We start from the raw sequence: 16,795 nt of genomic DNA on the forward strand, positions 1-16,795 counted from the left end.
GTGGTGGAGGTGGGGTGGGATTCGCTGTGGCCTTCGCGTTTTCGCTTCGTTAAAGTCGTTGGCTAAGAATGGAAATGCCACCGAATTCGGCAATGGCAGGTCCAAACTCGTCTCCGACTCTTTAGCGTGCGAAGAAGAATATATTCATTTATTTTTCTTTCGTTTTTATTTGTTATTATTATTTAACAACTTTTCCGCCTCAGCATTCGAGTGCGCGTGTTTTACGTTTTCGGGTTTGACCATCTCATGTGATAATTTTAATTCGACAATCTAATCTTTTAAAATTGTAATTTTAGTATCCAAACTATTAATTTTTTTAATTTAAGTAATTTAATAACTTTTTTGATACAAAATTTAACTAATTATTTAATTTAATAAATTGATAGTTACGCAAATTGTATAAAATACACTAAATAAAACTCGTAATGATAAGCGACGTATTTAAAGTTTGAAATTAAAAAGTCACTAAATTATCTCAAATCAAATAAATTAAAAGGCCAAACACTAGAATTAATTTTTAAAAAAAATTATATGATCAGATCCAAAAGTGATAGTTGAGATAAATTTTATATATTTTTATAATAAACTTACAGCAGAAGAAGCATCAAATATGTTAAATCAAGCAACCTGATATCAATTATATGATCTAAACACCAACACTCACATGCAACATATATATTATATATATATAACTTGGGGCACTCTGTTCTTAGTAAGAATAGGGTAACAATTGATACAGCAACACTGTAACATCACAGTAAAACAAACAAGAGTGGCAATGATACAAAATTACAACAACAAACCCAGTCATGAAGTTAAACCAAAAAAAGAAAAAAGAAAAGAAAAGGAAGGGAAATAAACAAAACCAAATTCACAGCTTCAGCTACAGAGATTGGGCATGCAGGCGCCGGCCTCGGCGCTCTGCTCCTCCTTCCAGATCCGGCCGGTGACGCGCAGCTTGAGCTCCTTGCGGTCGCCGCCCGAGAAGAAGAGTGCCATGTTCCGCTGTATGATGAGGCCGTCGTGGCTGTCGCGGACCTTGCGGTGGCTGTCGCGGATGCTCCGCGGGGTGCCCTCCCACACCATCTTCCGCCCGTTGGCCCCCACCTCCAGGCTGTAGCTGTAGTTCCGCGCATCGGCCTCGTCGCCCATGAACCGCAGGAACGCCATGTACACCGGCGCCATCCCGAGCTGGAACGCCTCGAAGTGCAGGCAGAAGTACTGCCCAAAGCAGTGGAAAACCTAGAGAGAGAAAGAGGACAAGAAAAAAAGATTATAGAGAGAGAGAGAGAGAGTATCAATGAACTATGATCCATACATATCATGTAAAGAAAAGCCAAAATTGCATCCTATCCAGATGATTATCTTCACTGAAGAGCAAGTCATGCACATAGCCGAAGAAGTCATGTATATATATTATAGCCTATGTAAGTGGAGGATAAACTGAATTGTCTCCGAACATGATGCAAACCATAAAAGGCTCAAGAATAATTGTTCTGAACAAATTGGGTCACTAGAATTATCAGGGAGCTACTGTACCATCTACGAGAAATTATTGTGATCACGCTTTTCCCTATTCATCCGACAACGATTGCACGTATCCAACAATGTTATAGTTACCGCCGTAATCATTACGGTTATTCCTATAACCAAAAACCAAACGGAGAATTTCCTCCCGTTTTGGTTTATTCTGGGATAGTTGGATAACTAGCCATTAAGTTACAAATAGTAAGCATTAGCTCTGCAACAGTATACATGCAAATGAATCAAAATGAAGGTAAGAAACAGTACTTACTGTGAGCATCCATGTAGCATTTTCGACCTCTCGTGGGTTGGACTTCACATAGCGGTGGTTGAACGTGCACCCGGTATGCATGTCGACTTTGTGGTCATCTCTCAAATGGGTGACGAGGAACGGAATGTCCCCGACAACTGAGCATTCCGATCCCGCATACGGGCAGGTGTAGGGCCGGAAATTGCACTGCGCTTCGTGCTTTAGTTTGCTGTAGTATGGGAAGATCTCAGGGCAACCCAACGAGTAGTACTTGCAGGGGAGCTCGAGCGATTCGGCGACCTTCTCCAGCGCCAAACAACGAATGTCCCCGAGCTCTTGTCTACAGGTAGGGCACCGGTTGTGCACCCGGGACTTGCACGTGGAACACAGCGTGTGCCCGTTTTGGCACTGCAGAAGATCAAACGGTTTGGAAAATCAATCATTATGCACCACAGCTACAACAACAGATGAAAATTCTATACATTACAAAACTAAATCCAGATTTTAGAATAGTCCGAGATCTCACCCCCAAAAATTAGGGCATCCCCCACATAGATAGATATGCAATTAAAGCCCACTGTTCCAATTTGGTAAAACCCAAAAAATTCTTCGACCAAACTTTTTTTTCGCTCTTCTTCGCCTCTTCATCCATTTATTGTCCTTTCTAATCTATGTTGCTGACCACTTAAGCAATTCGAAGAGTTATTCATCATTTACGGTTGCGACCACCGATTCAGATTCTTTTCTTTTTTTTTTTTAGACCATTGATCTTCATGAAATGGTGAACCAAAAGAGAAAAGGATAAATTACAAGGAAAGGCAAATATAAGTGAATAGGAATATGGGCATTTGAACTTTTCGTTGCGCAAGAGAAACCAAAACGAAAAGCATGTTTTTTTTTTTTTNTTAGCACTCAAAGAATAAAGAAGAACATGCAACAAGAAATCAAAACATAGTTGTATGCGCACAAATATAAACTACAATTTCTCCAAACTACTATTAGCACCAGATAAAAAAGCCTAAAAATTACATGTACAACAATATAATTGCCCCAAGAAACCAAGAAATCCAAACCCTAGACCGGGAAAGATCTCGCCTCTCCACAATTACATCGCTTGATCTAACTAAAACAAGCAAACCCCCGACCCAAGCCCTAGAATTGATTCCACAAGAGAGAGAGAGAGAGAGAGAGAGAGAGAGAGAGATTGAGAGTTTGAAAACCCACCTGGTGGATCGGAGGGTACATGGAATTGGTGCACACGGGGCACTCAAGGAGCTCGTGCACGCTGGTCGCCGGAGCCGCCGCCGCTCCGGCGACCCCTCCCCCGCCGCCTCCGGCGGCGTTCCCTCCGGCCCGCCCCGCCGCCGCCGCCGCCGCGGAGGGCTTCATGAAGGGGTGAGTGATGCGCGCCCCCTCGTCCTCGTCCATCGCATCGGGCGACGAGATGCAGTGGATGTTGTCAAACTCCATGGATCCTCTCCCTCCTCGACCTCAATTCGCGAGAGAGAGGAAGAGAGAGAGAGAGAGAGAGGAGAACAACCAAAAGAGGAGCTGCTCTTTTCCTTTAGGGCAAAATGTATGCGTAGTCCCTGTAGTACCCAATATTCACTATTTAGTTGGTGTACTTTTTAACTTCAACCCTTTAATTAGTTCATAAATGTTAAAATATACTATCTCAAAAAAAAATTAAAAACATTAAAACATACAACTTGCCTGTTTAATTAACAAAACTGATTACACTACCAACGCGAAGGTTTATTAAATTTCGCCATTATTTACTATTTAAACCTGAAAAAGTTCAGTAAATTTAATCTATTTAAAATAAGAGCATTTTTTGTATTAATTATTATCTACTAAAATTATTTTCATATTTATGTTTATTTTAGTGAAGTTAAATAATTTATTTTGCAGTGAAGTTAAAGGTTTTAAAAATAATAAAATTCAGGAATTCAAATAAAAACGTTTAGGGACTAAGACGCAATATCAGAATAGTAAAGGACCTTCATTACATTTTACCCTTCTTTTTCTTTTTTTTTTTTCTCTTTTGTGCTCTTTTTTTTCATTCTTTTCCTGGCCATTCGCTGGCACCCAAAGTGACAACTACGGATGATCTCATCACCGTTGGATTTTAAATGGACGGCGATGATCACTGTTGGAACCCACGTGGGAGGTAAACGACTAACCAAATGGGAGTTTAAAATAATGAATTAAAAACCAACAATATATTTCCTTTTTAAAGAAGAGTAAAGGGTATTTGGAGTTGGATTTTTTACATTTTTGTGCACATAAAAAATTTTGTATTGCTAATAAAAGCTTTTTTCTCCCTAAAATATTTATATACAGATATGTTAATACGTTACACATTAATTTTAACAGTATATGTCAATGTTTCAAAAAATATCAGAGTACCAATTACAGGTCTCAAAGCATTTTCTCCAAAAAGAAAAAATAATAAAATTTAGACTTGGTTCATGTTATTACTCATAAATTGCATCACTTATGTGCTACACGTATAAATAATCTCATACATTTAATTTAATTGTTAAAATAAAAAAATATATAGTAAAGATTATAATATAAACTTGAGTCTATTTTTCTAGATTTATATGGTATTTCGTACATAACCTCTAAAAGGTCAAAAAAAAAAGCATTAATTTTATTTTTTGATATACTGTGATTATATGTATGTTTTATTGTTACTTAAAAAGTCATACAAAATAGTTCAGTATTTATCTTAATACTCTGTTTACATGCATGACAGATATAATGCAAATAATATTTCGTGCACCGACTAAAAAAATAATTAAAAAAATAAAAAAATAATGCATAAATATATGCCATAAAATAATAATAGATACAAAAATCAAACTCAAAACCTCTTACAAAGAAACAAATCAGAAATTGTTCTAAGATCTACATCCTTATCATTAGTTAAGTTCTATGAACACCAAATCCCTAATAAAATTATCATATCATTTAATTTATGTAATATATTGTAAAAATAAAATATATTTTAGTCTAAAATATGAGATAAAACACAGGACACAAGTGATGCAATCATATTGTCTGATGAATAAGGGTCTTTAAATATGTCATATTATATTCTAGTCCACATGCAAACTTTATCCATTTTTCTAGTCCACAGCAATGACTTTTCCAACTAACAGGAAGTCGTTTTCATAATTTGACCCGGTCTATATATTGAATAAGAAAAAAAATATAATATTAAATTGTCTGAAAAATGCTGTATAAGCACAACTATTTGATAAACCATGTAATAATTAATAAAATAGATAAATAAATTATGCTAAATTACCTTAAATATCCTATTTAATTCGAATCTTGTAAATGTGAAGTATTAAAATAACTTTAGTTAAAGGTAATCAATTGGTTCAAAATTAGTCAACTTTTATATATGGATACTGTAAAATTAGGCGCACGTAAACTTTTATATATTGATACTGCAAAATTAGGCGCACGTAACAATGCGTCTTAGAGTAACAAACTTTTTTAATTTTATAACTACAGGTGGTAAAATTTGCATTTAAAAATGTAACTGTTTATTAATTTATGAAGTTGATTACAATTTTGTTTCAACATCCAGCATTTATTCCTTATTATTAGGCTTTGTTAATTTGCTTACTAAACGATCATAAAATACAAATTAATACAAGTGACTGTATTAAGTGGTGAAGCTAGTTAAGGATGCATGAAGTGCTTCTTTGTGCCACACTTTTTGATCCCTCCCACTCAGGCTCTTGCCCTCCTTCTAGAAGCGAAAACCGCGGTCGCGATAACCGAGGCGGCAGCCACCGACGACACCCACAGCACCGCCGGCTGGTGCCGGACGACGAACCTCTCCATCTGCTTCTTGTGAAACTGGCGCGCCTTATCGATCTCGTTGTCGATGGCCGCGAAGGTCGAGGGGTACGTCGCGAACCTGTCGATCTTCTTCACCATCTCCAGCACCTCCAGGCCGGCTTTCGACCCCCCGCGGATCACGCCTGCCCTCCTCAACACCTTTATGTCCCCTATGTCTTCGACCAACTCGTTCATGAATTGAAAATACCTGATAACACATACGTAACATATAAAACAGTCGCATAAGATGCATTGAATCTGATCAAATTCATTAAATAGAAATGACGTACCTTGTTAAGGGCTTGTGGTAATCACCTCTCAATAACTCCAGCGCCAGAAGATTCTTGACCACAGTCTCGGCCCTGAAATCGAACATCAAAGTGGGCAGTTTGAGGGCCGGTTCGGTGAACTGGAATGCGGCCGACCGCTCCGCGTCCACAGCGGTGAACCGGACCCCGGCCCTCCGCAGCCTCTTTGCGGTCGGCGTGCTGTACACGTACCCGCTCCCCTCGGCGTCACCACTGATCTGTTTGCCCCATGCATGCATTACGTATTCGTGCACGCACTCTAACAAGTTGCTCTTTTCGGCCGCCACCTTGCTCAGAAGATCCACGTTTTCTTGCGCATCTGGGGCCGCCTTGTAGTAGAAAGGGGAGTAGTACCAGCAGAAGAGATAGAGCACTTCATGAAACTTATCTTTCGGGAAACTCAACTTGTACTCGTCGATGGCGCTGAGAAGCTTCTGTTTGTCGTTCTGTTTGTCGGTGTCGGAAAGCTTCTGTTTGTCGGCATTGGGAAGCTTCTGGAACGCGTCCTTCGCCTTCTTGATCGCCTCCTCGACGTGCTTGCCGACAGAAACGATGCAGTTGAGAGGTATCTGGTTTCCGATCTTGATAATGTCAGTGACTATTTCGTGGTTCCGCATCGACAGGTAGAATTCGCTGGTCTTCTCGCGGTCCCACTTTCCTCCAACGGCGGATTTTAGGGTCGGAAGGAATCCGACGACGAGGTACACCCCGTCGACGAACTCCTTCTCCTCGGCGGGCAGGTTCCTGATGAATTCTTCGTTTATTTCGTCGGGTTTTGCTGCGAATTAATATCAGATGATCAGCTGAGTTCTAACAGTTCTGCACTCTCAGAACTTTCATGTAAGTTACCATTAACTTAATTTGATAAAATTCCTAATCCAGCTGAAAGAATAATTTAAACTTGTCGAATATAAGATAATGTCGAAGTGCAAGATCTTTAGCTCACCAAAATCTTATGTTCTATCTCAGATCTATCAAAAAGCCTCGAGTTCAAACGAACTCGTAGTTTAGCGTCGTTTACTCTAAGGACAGCTTTCTCTCACCCAATTTAGGTTTCCAGTTGTCGTTACATCCCTCTAGCTACTTCTTCTATTGGTACTGTTTCTATTTTTGAGTAATGAAGGCCTACAGGTTTTCTCAGAAATTTAAAAAGGTTTTTTTAAAAAAATTGAAATAGCAGCAGTGGCAACATAACGGACCCGCATAAATTAGGTATGTAATTGCAAAACTTTGGATTGAGGAAATTGTGTTACCTGGAGATGTAGATGTAGATGCAGATGCTGTTGCAGCCGGAGCCGTAGATGCAGCTGCAGCTGCTAGATCGCGGCAATTTTTAGCTATCTGTAGGAGCAGCCACGAAGCCTTCGGCGTAGCTTGAGGATTAACATGAATCCGCGTAATGGCGTGGTACACGACGGCAGCCTTCAGACAGAAGCTGTTCTGCCAGTCGATGGCTATGTCTTGTCCTTCTCTGTAGAAGAAGACCGTCTTCGGCTCGAACTCATTGGGACTCTCCGCTCGCAACCGCTGATACGCGCTCGAATTCAACATATCTGGCTCGAAAGATTTATTCATCACGATTTTGCGATGCGAAATGCTATTTCCCTTTTCGCGATCTTGCTGTTTACTTGTTTGGCTTCTATATATATAGCGAGCTTGGTGAAGCATTGAGTTATAGTTACACTTGAGACTTTATTCTTTTCTTTCTTTTTTATTTTTTGGTAGTTGCAAGGAGAGCATAAGTACAGGACGGGGAGGAAGGGTGGAAAGGTACTGATTTGAATATTTATTTGGAAGTTTAATTTAAGAATCAAGATTACTGAAGCAACACAGATAAGTATCTCTAGGAAAAAGCAATCTCAAGAAGCCTAAACAATTTTTCTCCTTTTTTTTTAGTTGGGGGGTTGGGGGGTGGGGGAGGCGGGATTAGAAATTTTAGATGGCTCGAGTACTGCTTAAGTTTTGAAGGATAAGTTTCCACCTGGAGTTACGATATTTGGGAAATGTAATTTATTTCCCTAGACCATGGAATATAATGAAAGTATTATGTGGGAAAGAATAAACTGGGGAGCAATGCGAATATGTAATTCCTGTTATCACTTATACAGTTTATACATATTTTATGTGTCTAAGATTTGTAGTGGCAAGTTCGATGTTTAAATTGTTTCTGATAGAAAAGATAAGAAAGAGAACTTTTCATTCAATAATACCAAATCAACAACAGAGAAGGAAATAATTGAACTATTTCAATGTAAAATTAAACAAGTTGAAAGAAAAAAGGAAAGAAAAAAAAAACACAGATGAATAGATAAATAAAGATTACATTTGATTTACCTGGTCTAAGATTGTGTTGTCCCCATGAAGAGAACAAGTTACAATTCCTAATCACTATCTGAATCCCATAGGCGAATCTCTGGTATCGAATCCGAATCTGAATCCGAATCATCTGTCTTGCTTTCCTTACCAAGAATTCTCACTGCGCCATCCGCAGCTTTTTCATTATTATCTGAATCATGCGGTTTACCAGCTATGTTATTATTGGTAAAATCGCCGCTATCTAAGATGCTATCGAATTTACTAACATCACTTCTAAGATTATTAAATTTGTCAATGTCCAAGTCTCCCACAACAGTTGTGGCCTCGCTCACAGGTGAAACCCTTTTGGCGACATCTGGAAGAACATTAGTTCCATGGGAACTCGGATCTTTCGAATTGTTGGACTCAACCATATCTGCATCTTTAGTCTCTTTGCTGTAACTTGGACTGGCCATCTCCGCATTAACCCTAGGCGATTTCTCCTGATCCCCTTGTTCGATTCTGTGCCCTGCAGGTGGAACATCAACTCTGGCAAACTTTTCTGGTCTAGCATCTTCCATTGAGTCGTCATCGTCAGATTGTTCACCGTCGGGATCTGACCAATTAAAGTACAATTTAGAGTCCCTGATAGCTTCTCGATCACTGCTCGTAGATGAGAGCAGATTAGGGTTCTGGCTTGCATGGAAAATGCTTCCCGGCATGGAGCTTTTGCCGGTTGGGGGTTCTTCCAGTGGAAGGGCTCTCGGGTGGATAAGAAGTTCCAAAGCAAGTAGTGCATGCGCACAAAATGTTGCTAGTTCTGTTCCAGTTTCTAGTTTTCCTGCCATAAGAAAGAAAATCCGTAAAACATTAAGGCAAGTAATTCTACCTCAATCCCTAGTTTAATGATTGATTTAATCGGACCTCTAAAAGATTAAAACATGCTTTATAGAAAATTTATTTCCTTATGTTTACACTGTTTAACATCTGACTTTTGCCCACTCTCTAGTCGTAAAAAGAGAAACATTCACATATTATATATCTTCAATTTCCATTATAAGGTGAAAATTTTGGCTATCAAACGGTGAGAAGGCTACTATTTATGGAGTATCATATGTTCATCTACTATTAAGTTCAGATTGAATAATTGAGGATTTAAAGTTCGGCACAAAACCCCGTGAATTCACTTATACACAATATTGTAGTGTAGTTTCTAATTTGTTTCTTTACAAGGATTGACATTAAATGTAAATTGGTATGACGTATCTGCGCACATCTGGATATACAGTGCTAACACAACTCTTAATATTCATGCATATTTTGCATATATCTCTTCCTAGATTATCAACATTTCAAGTTTTCTATCACCCAAAAAGAAATAAAAAACTAACCTTAATAGTCGCCAATTTGAGAGTTTAGGGTTTAGGGTTGAGAGAAATTACTGGCAATGTATATTATTAGTTATAGTTTTTAAAAAAAAGTAAAAGAGAAAGAAGAAATTGGTAAATACACGCATTATATGGGTATCATAGATGGATTTACTGTCTAAAGTGTTTACCTCTCCGGAAAAGTTCAAGGCCCTGAGATAAATAAGGGGGGCGACCACGACCAAGTGAAAGAAGAGATGCTAGTAGTGCCTTTAAAGCAGCAAGCTGAAAATCAGCCCGGGAGATGCCTGATTCCTCTATGATAACAGCCGAGTTTCCCTCGTAACCCCATCCCAATTCACAGGCCTTTGTTGCAACAGTTATCAAAAGGCGGTCCACATCTGGCCGCCTTAAAGAGTCCAACGAACCACCCTACGCAATGCCACAAATATTATAGGAAAATACAACAATGAAAAATAAAACACAACAAACGCTAACATCGCCAAAAAAAAGGAAGAAGAAGAAGAAGAAGAAATACAAAAGTCGGGAAAAGTATGGATCTTAAGCATACCACAGTCAAAAGAGCTTCCAATGCTTTTAGAGCGGCAATCTTAACTGAAAGTGGAGCTACCATTTTTCCCGCATCTGGTGCAATATCAGAACCAATACTATTACACTGCTGTAAAGGTGCTCGAGAAATATTTTTCCTCTTCCTCGAGCTATTCTGCTGTACTGCCTCACTTACTATTGATGTGCATGCACTGGGAAATAGCGAATTGCCTTTGCTACTATCATCTAGATCAGCAAAAGCATTTTTTATTACTTCTTCAGCTATATATAGTGCTACCCCTGGTCAAGAACCAAACCTGCATATTAGTAATGAATATAATGTGAATAAATAACAACGTACAAGCAGTAAAAGTAGAGAAAGGAAAAACAGAAAATCAAAGAACAAAGACTTGTCAGACAGTTAGCTTTCAAGGTAAAGACATAGGAAAATAGAACCAAAGTTCAGTTTCTCTTTTGGTGCTTATATTGTCTGAATGAAGACACAATCATGAAGTTTCTGTCCGGTAGCTTAAATACTTTTCATGCGTCATGGAAATACTTTTCAGGGGTCTGGCGATGACATGGTATAGCTGGCTCAAGCAACAATTTCAACAAAACATTACTTTCCAAGTCGAAAGCAGATAGCTAACGTGAAACTAGGATCTGCCACTCCTAGCTTGAGAAAGTATGTTATTCTAGACAGATCTCAGCATGTTCTCTAGCATGTATTAAATGTTACAAGTTTCACCAAATCTGATGCCAAATTAAGGGCAGTTTAGTAACAAATTCATTCTAATTTATATTTTAATTATTGTGATATTTCTCCATGTCAAACACCAAAGAAAACAGTATCATCAGCGATGCAATATTAACCATTGAGTAAATACAGTTGAATTTTTATAAACCAGCTTGATCATGGGGGAAAAAAGGAAAAAGTATATATTAGACATTAAAAGAAGCAGCTAGCACCTACCAATTCCCATGGAGATTAGCAACATCTGCATGATATAATAAACTTTAATCCTTATGGAAGGCAATTTAGCTCTCCTGAAGAATTCTATTAGAAGCCGGACAACAGTAGCAGCATGAGGCAAAAACTGGCTGCAGTAAAATAAAAAAGATAATCAGCATATGCAGTATACAAATCAACATAGTGAAATTTGATTTTCACAATGAAAAATATACATGACCCAAAAGTCACGGGATCACAAAATGCTTTGTCATTCAAACAAGACTTGGATATAAAAGTTTCTCAAATATCATTATAACTAACTAATAGTTCATTAAAGCTAGTGAAATTTGATTTTCACAATGAAAAATATACATGACCCAAAAGTCACGGGATCACAAAATGCTTTTAGTCATTCAAACAAGACTTGGATATAAAAGTTTCTCAAATATCATTATAACTAACTAATAGTTCATTAAAGCAAAAAATATACAAATTGAATCAGATTGATAGGCAAGATCCAAAAAGATGAAGTGACATCTGCAATTTATCCTCACCTTCGAACTCCTTTAATTGTTGAAATCAGCAGATTCAAGAAGTCCAAATGTAGATATGGAAGTTCGGAGCAAAGAAGTTCTTGGTCCAATGCAGTTGTGAAAGGCAGCAATGATCTAGATAAAGAACCATCCACAGAAAGCACTCTCCTAATCACAGCTAGCAAAGGCCGAAGCGGGACATTCACCTACTCACAGATAAAAGTAACTAGGCAAATTTAGTCACAATCAATAAATACATGATTACATATCAGTAAACGTATCCCATGACGAAACAAGGCAAAAAGTGACAGGGGCTTTTACAAATATCTCAGCAAATATTGCTATGAAATCCAGGTTTTCATGTATAACCCTTGAAAGTGCAGTTTCCTACAAAATAGCCTTCGAGTTTTAAGTTGGGAATTTGCCTGGTTGATTTTTTTTTCATATATATATAAAAAGGAGGAGAGTTCGCTTTGTATTATGCAAGTTTCTCCGAAAGGGACATTTCTGGAAATAGAAAGTACAAGAGCATGTGTAAGGAACTAAGTCCACCAATTGCACTTTGTTTGCATGCAAGGCGGCGACTTCAGGTAGACGCTTGCGGGCATCTTTTAGGACATAATACGAAAAAATTTTGCAGGGAGATATACGTCAAAAATATAATTTTACAAGGGAATGTGGGTAAATATCTCAGTACAATATACCTGACCAAATAAAAATACAGACAATATGTGACATACCTGAACTAGGTATGGATTTGTAAGCATCATACAGCAGCAATGAATAAGCGTCGAAATGGTAGGTATCGTGTAATCACGTAATCTTCTAGTTGCATTATGAGATCGTTCTTCTAAGTTTTGCTGACCTCCTAGTGGAGGTGGAGTGCCTTTTCCTGGAGGAACTAACAACTTCATAACCTCTGAACTTTTGGCTTCTGCAATATATACAACAGCATTTTAGTTCTTGAAGGCAAAGAAAAGGAGACACAGATAACATACAAAACTCTGTTATAAATACCGTCTTCTAGCCCTTGGAAAGCATCATCTACAAGCTTTGTTATGACAATCAATAACTTTTGCATCAAGAGAGACCAGCTTTCTTCATCACCTCTTGCCTTTGGTAGTAAAGCTAAGCAGAAGGCAAATTTCTGAAAGAAGGTGATCAGGTGCACAACAGTTTTTTCACTACTTCACTTCAATGTACAATAATTATCAAGCTACATTGATATCGTGACGAAAATCAAGTCCTTACCCGCGATGTATGTGTATCCAATTTTCCAGACATAATCTTAGATACAAGTGTAGCTTCAACCTACAAACATGACCATTAAGTTAGCAATCTTAGAAAGTTAGCAATCTTAGAACGGTCTTAAGACACAAAGTTTATTAGATCAGAAAAACTGAACACTATCAAATGCACACATTGATATGAGTTAATAGTTAAATATGACATCCAATAAAGTTTGTTCAGCCAACCTATAAAATAGAAGACATAGAAGGAAAATAGATTACCTTTGCACTCAAAATTTTATAAGAGACTAAGGCCAAAAATTGGTTTGAGTGTAATTTTAGACTCAAAGTTTCAACATTATGAGAGACCATTATTTCCTTAAATTGGTTAAGAGAACAAAAAACTCCGACTTCAAATAATCCCAATATAGCATTAAATCTCTTCAAAATAGATTAAAGTATAGATGAATAATAGTACGGTTATCTATAAAGTGATCTTACATGATCATAATATCGTTGCACTGAAGGTGGATAGAATTGCATTAATGTGCACAATAAATTAATGGCTCCTCCCTGCACAGGATAAAAAAAATAGTAAATAGGATCTAATTGTTCTCTAATATTAGTTAAATAGAACAAGCTCTGTACAAAAATGATACTCACCCATAAAGTAAATGGTCCATCCTCATTTAACAACTGAAGAACTGGTTGGACAAGCTTCCCAGCAAAAGATGTTGAATCTTTCTTCAAATTTGAAAAATTTGCTAACCTGATATCCCAAGAAAGAATTTAGAGAACAAAATAAAAAGACAAAGATGAACTAACACACATGCTTCATCAATAGTTTTAACATAACGTAGAAATTGTACAGGGTGTTGTCAAATTATGCAAAGGATATGTACAAATATAATGGAACCGACAACTTTTCATCAATGTGTACAATTAATATAGTAGTTATGATTTATTAGAATATCAAAGAGGGTTATATACACCTACTAGGAGAACTAAAGAATTGTTAAAAAGCATGAGTTTATTTTCTGGCATTATAATCATGAATTGCTTATCAAAAAGTACCTAATTATTACCTAATTAAAAAGCAAACAAGGTCATGTTTCAACTTAATTTGGAAAATTTTTGGAAATTCTCCTCATTAAATTAGTTCAGATGAGAGACTATGATGTCCTAATAGTACAAGACGGTGTTACAGCTGAATTATATGTGCCTGACTTCAATCAATCAGATAAGAAAGATAGAAAACGAATTTCCTTAATATAAGCTAAGTTCACTTCTCTGATCATTCAAGTGGTAAAAGGAACTAAACTTCCATGATAGAGAAATTGCAAGAATTATATTCAGCAAACCTTGTGAAAAGATCAGCCAATGCAGCACAAGAAGCCACTTTGACAAAATAGGTGGTGGATGGTTGCTGTTTAGAGAAAATGAAACATTCAGTTAAAAAAAATACTTCAAAGATTTGACATTTCAAGCATGAATATTACATCATATAAACAACATAGAAATTAAGAGAATAACTAATTGAAACCGAAAAATCAGATGGAATGGTGAAAGAACAAATATGTGATAAACAACAACAAGGACAGTTTGTTACAACTCCAGCATTTCAGCTCCTTAATATTCTTGGAATCCTAACTCCTTGTATGCCTTTATAAGGCACTAATCAACATTATGTGGTTGTAGGTCAGAAAGACAACTTTGTTATGTTCAATCATTTATCCTTCCTCAGTGGGTTAAGTTGACCATACTCAACCAAGTCATTTGTTGGCTCTTTAACCCTCAAAAGGTCCTTCATTCTCTCCTTTTGATACGTTGGCCCAAATTATATGAGAGGTTCACAGCTTATTCATGAAATGACTTCAGCTCACAGCTCTTCTTTCTTGAGCAGTACATGATCGTATCATGATTAACAATGAAGTAGACAGCAGACATTCCTTTCCTTCTACCTTAAGTATGTAAATGGCCATAAATGGCCAAGTTATCCTTGACCATTGTGAGATATTTCATTACAAATAAGTCCAAACCATATTCTTCTGCTACTTCTCAACAGAAAGCCATTAGCGGGTAAATAAGAAATAGCAACAACGCATTATGGGTAGTGAGAACAGGATTCACAGACATAGAAACCATGGAAAAGAAATTATCTGCTTATATGGAAAATTATAACCAAAAAGGCCCACCAATCGAGAACATTATAACAGAAAAACCAGCATACAACACCTGAATATTTGGCAGCAACTTCTGGAACCAAAGAGAGTATGATGCGACGAAGCGCTCTGAGCTACATTCCTCAACAGTCACACCCAACAAGCAGGCACCCGCCCAACGTTTGTCTGACTAGACCATTTAAAACAGAGAAAGATGAAAATAGATGGGAAAAGTAAAGTAGCATACAAAAAAGAAGAAGAAAAAAAAAGCAGAAGTAGAAATATCTCGTTGACAAACTTGCAAAATACATATTCAAAATAAAAAGGTAACATAATTTCCAGAAGCAACTCTCTTTTACTAGAACATAATTTCCAAAAGTTAAAACATTATACACACTACAATTTGTAACAAATCGCTTCGAAAAACGATCTAAAAAGATCACTTATTTGGTCCCATAAATTTCCATTGATTCTCCAACTAAAACAACAACAGCTAAGCCTTCACTTATTTGGTCCCATAAATTTCCATTGATTCTCCAACTAAAACAACAACAGCTAAGCCTTCACTTATTTGGTCCCATAAATTTCCATTGATTCTCCAACCAAAACAACAACAACTAACTATCTGGCATCAATTATATGTATCCTAGTCCTCCATCAACCGCTTTTTCAAGCAAATTCTTTGTCAAAGAAAGTACTTCCGTGCCTATTCCAACAAATCCCATGATTGTTTCGCTATCTTTTAAAGTCATCGTTATATTACCCATGAATTAACTTATTCCCTAGTGCTAATGTGGTTTTAGATGCTTCCTAGCTCCATTATTCATGAAAAAGAGGATTAAATCCTACGGACATAAGTAAAGCAACTATAAAATTACAGCTTTCTTACGCTTTTTCTTACAAATTCAGCCAAAAAGAAAGAAACTTTTTCTTCAAAAATATGGGTTTTTTTCAGAAAAGACTAATAATACACTTCTTTTCTCTAATGAAAGTTGCTCTTGAAGTCCAAAAATATCAAAAATTTCAGTGAAGGAAACAATTCGAGCATGGGAGACCAAATTAGGAAGAGGAGATAAGCACTAAGGAGATCGGAAACCGCTACCGCATTGCTCGAAACCAGCGAGAGGACGCGATCGGCCCACGCGTCGACGGCGCCTCGCCACGACTCGGCGAGCTCCGGGTCGGGGCGCCCCGCAGCGGTGGCGGCGGCGGCGGCGGCCTCGGCGAGGAGGCCGTGCGTTTTTACGGCGGCGAGGACGGAGGAGAGCTCAGCGGGGGACGGGGAGGGGCGCGAGCCCGCGGCGCCGTCGCCGCCGGGGAGGCGCTCGCGCACCAACGAGCTGAGGAGGCGAGGCTTCAGCTTGTGATCGCCCATGCCCTCGACGAAGCCCGCGATCGCCATGGGAGTGGAGGAGCGAGCTCGCTACGGAGCCGAGGAGGGAGGAGAGGAGAGGGCGACCTCCTCCGGAGGCGATGGGTAGAGGAGGAGATTCGGGGGCTAGGGTTCAGGGTTTAAAGGCTAAATTGCGCGGCTGGTCCCTAAACTTGTAGTCGAGTTTTAATTTAGTCCTCCAGGTTTTGAATTTAATGTTTGAGGCCCCGAATTTCAAAATTAATTTACTCGAGTTTGTATAGTAGAAGAAAATTTATTTAATTGTATAGCGATGTGCGTTGTCTCCTAATAAGGATTAGGATTAAAGCAAAATAACATTAAACCATTGGGGCTTTAAATTTCAAATTCAAAAGTTTGTGATCCAACATGAAA

At 38.0% G+C, this 16,795-nt stretch overlaps 3 protein-coding genes across 4 annotated transcripts; all 3 read right to left on the reverse strand.

The window, feature by feature from the left end:
- LOC109718196 (E3 ubiquitin-protein ligase SINAT5-like) lies at positions 661-3,331 on the reverse strand. The gene is made up of 3 exons (XM_020244274.1): positions 2,999-3,331; positions 1,796-2,182; positions 661-1,242 (listed from the first exon to the last, which is right to left on the reverse strand). Exons 1-3 carry the CDS (start codon positions 3,242-3,244, stop codon positions 880-882), a joined length of 996 nt encoding a protein of 331 aa, XP_020099863.1. The 5' UTR covers positions 3,245-3,331; the 3' UTR covers positions 661-879.
- LOC109718195 lies at positions 5,312-7,571 on the reverse strand. 2 transcript variants are annotated; one of them, XM_020244272.1, is made up of 4 exons: positions 7,197-7,571; positions 6,424-6,721; positions 5,926-6,387; positions 5,312-5,843 (listed from the first exon to the last, which is right to left on the reverse strand). In XM_020244272.1, the coding sequence occupies exons 1-4, from the start codon at positions 7,516-7,518 to the stop codon at positions 5,525-5,527; spliced, it is 1,401 nt and encodes a 466-aa protein (XP_020099861.1). In that variant the 5' UTR covers positions 7,519-7,571; the 3' UTR covers positions 5,312-5,524. The 2 variants fall into 2 exon arrangements, with proteins under 2 accessions (XP_020099861.1, XP_020099860.1); XM_020244271.1 differs by having other exon boundaries at positions 5,926-6,721.
- On the reverse strand, positions 8,151-16,524 carry LOC109718194 (proline-, glutamic acid- and leucine-rich protein 1). The gene is made up of 13 exons (XM_020244270.1): positions 16,133-16,524; positions 15,104-15,220; positions 14,230-14,294; positions 13,532-13,637; positions 13,370-13,441; positions 12,891-12,950; positions 12,657-12,786; positions 12,380-12,573; positions 11,661-11,845; positions 11,128-11,255; positions 10,177-10,454; positions 9,797-10,037; positions 8,151-9,079 (listed from the first exon to the last, which is right to left on the reverse strand). The coding sequence occupies exons 1-13, from the start codon at positions 16,430-16,432 to the stop codon at positions 8,325-8,327; spliced, it is 2,631 nt and encodes an 876-aa protein (XP_020099859.1). The 5' UTR covers positions 16,433-16,524; the 3' UTR covers positions 8,151-8,324.

The sequence above is a fragment of the Ananas comosus genome, linkage group 12 (assembly GCF_001540865.1).
Source record: "Ananas comosus cultivar F153 linkage group 12, ASM154086v1, whole genome shotgun sequence".
Lineage (NCBI taxonomy): Eukaryota > Viridiplantae > Streptophyta > Magnoliopsida > Poales > Bromeliaceae > Ananas > Ananas comosus.

Bases quoted from the DNA above. Each gene is read 5' to 3' on its own strand.
- LOC109718196 (XM_020244274.1), bottom strand. From the start codon at position 3,244: ATGGAGTTTGACAACATCCACTGCATCTCGTCGCCCGATGCGATGGAC. The intron at 2,183-2,998 runs GTGGGTTTTCAA...GATCTTCTGCAG, and splicing joins TGTACCCTCCGATCCACCAG to TGCCAAAACGGGCACACGCT. The intron at 1,243-1,795 runs GTAAGTACTGTT...TTCTCTCTCTAG, and splicing joins ATGCTACATGGATGCTCACA to GTTTTCCACTGCTTTGGGCA.
- LOC109718195 (XM_020244271.1), bottom strand. From the start codon at position 7,518: ATGAATAAATCTTTCGAGCCAGATATGTTGAATTCGAGCGCGTATCAG. The intron at 6,722-7,196 runs GTAACACAATTT...ATTAATTCGCAG, and splicing joins ATCTACATCTACATCTCCAG to CAAAACCCGACGAAATAAAC. The intron at 5,844-5,925 runs GTACGTCATTTC...ATGTGTTATCAG, and splicing joins TACCACAAGCCCTTAACAAG to GTATTTTCAATTCATGAACG.
- LOC109718194 (XM_020244270.1), bottom strand. From the start codon at position 16,432: ATGGCGATCGCGGGCTTCGTCGAGGGCATGGGCGATCACAAGCTGAAG. The intron at 14,295-15,103 runs GTGTTGTATGCT...TTCTCTAAACAG, and splicing joins AGTTGCTGCCAAATATTCAG to CAACCATCCACCACCTATTT. The intron at 12,787-12,890 runs GTAAGGACTTGA...ACCTTCTTTCAG, and splicing joins TGGATACACATACATCGCGG to AAATTTGCCTTCTGCTTAGC.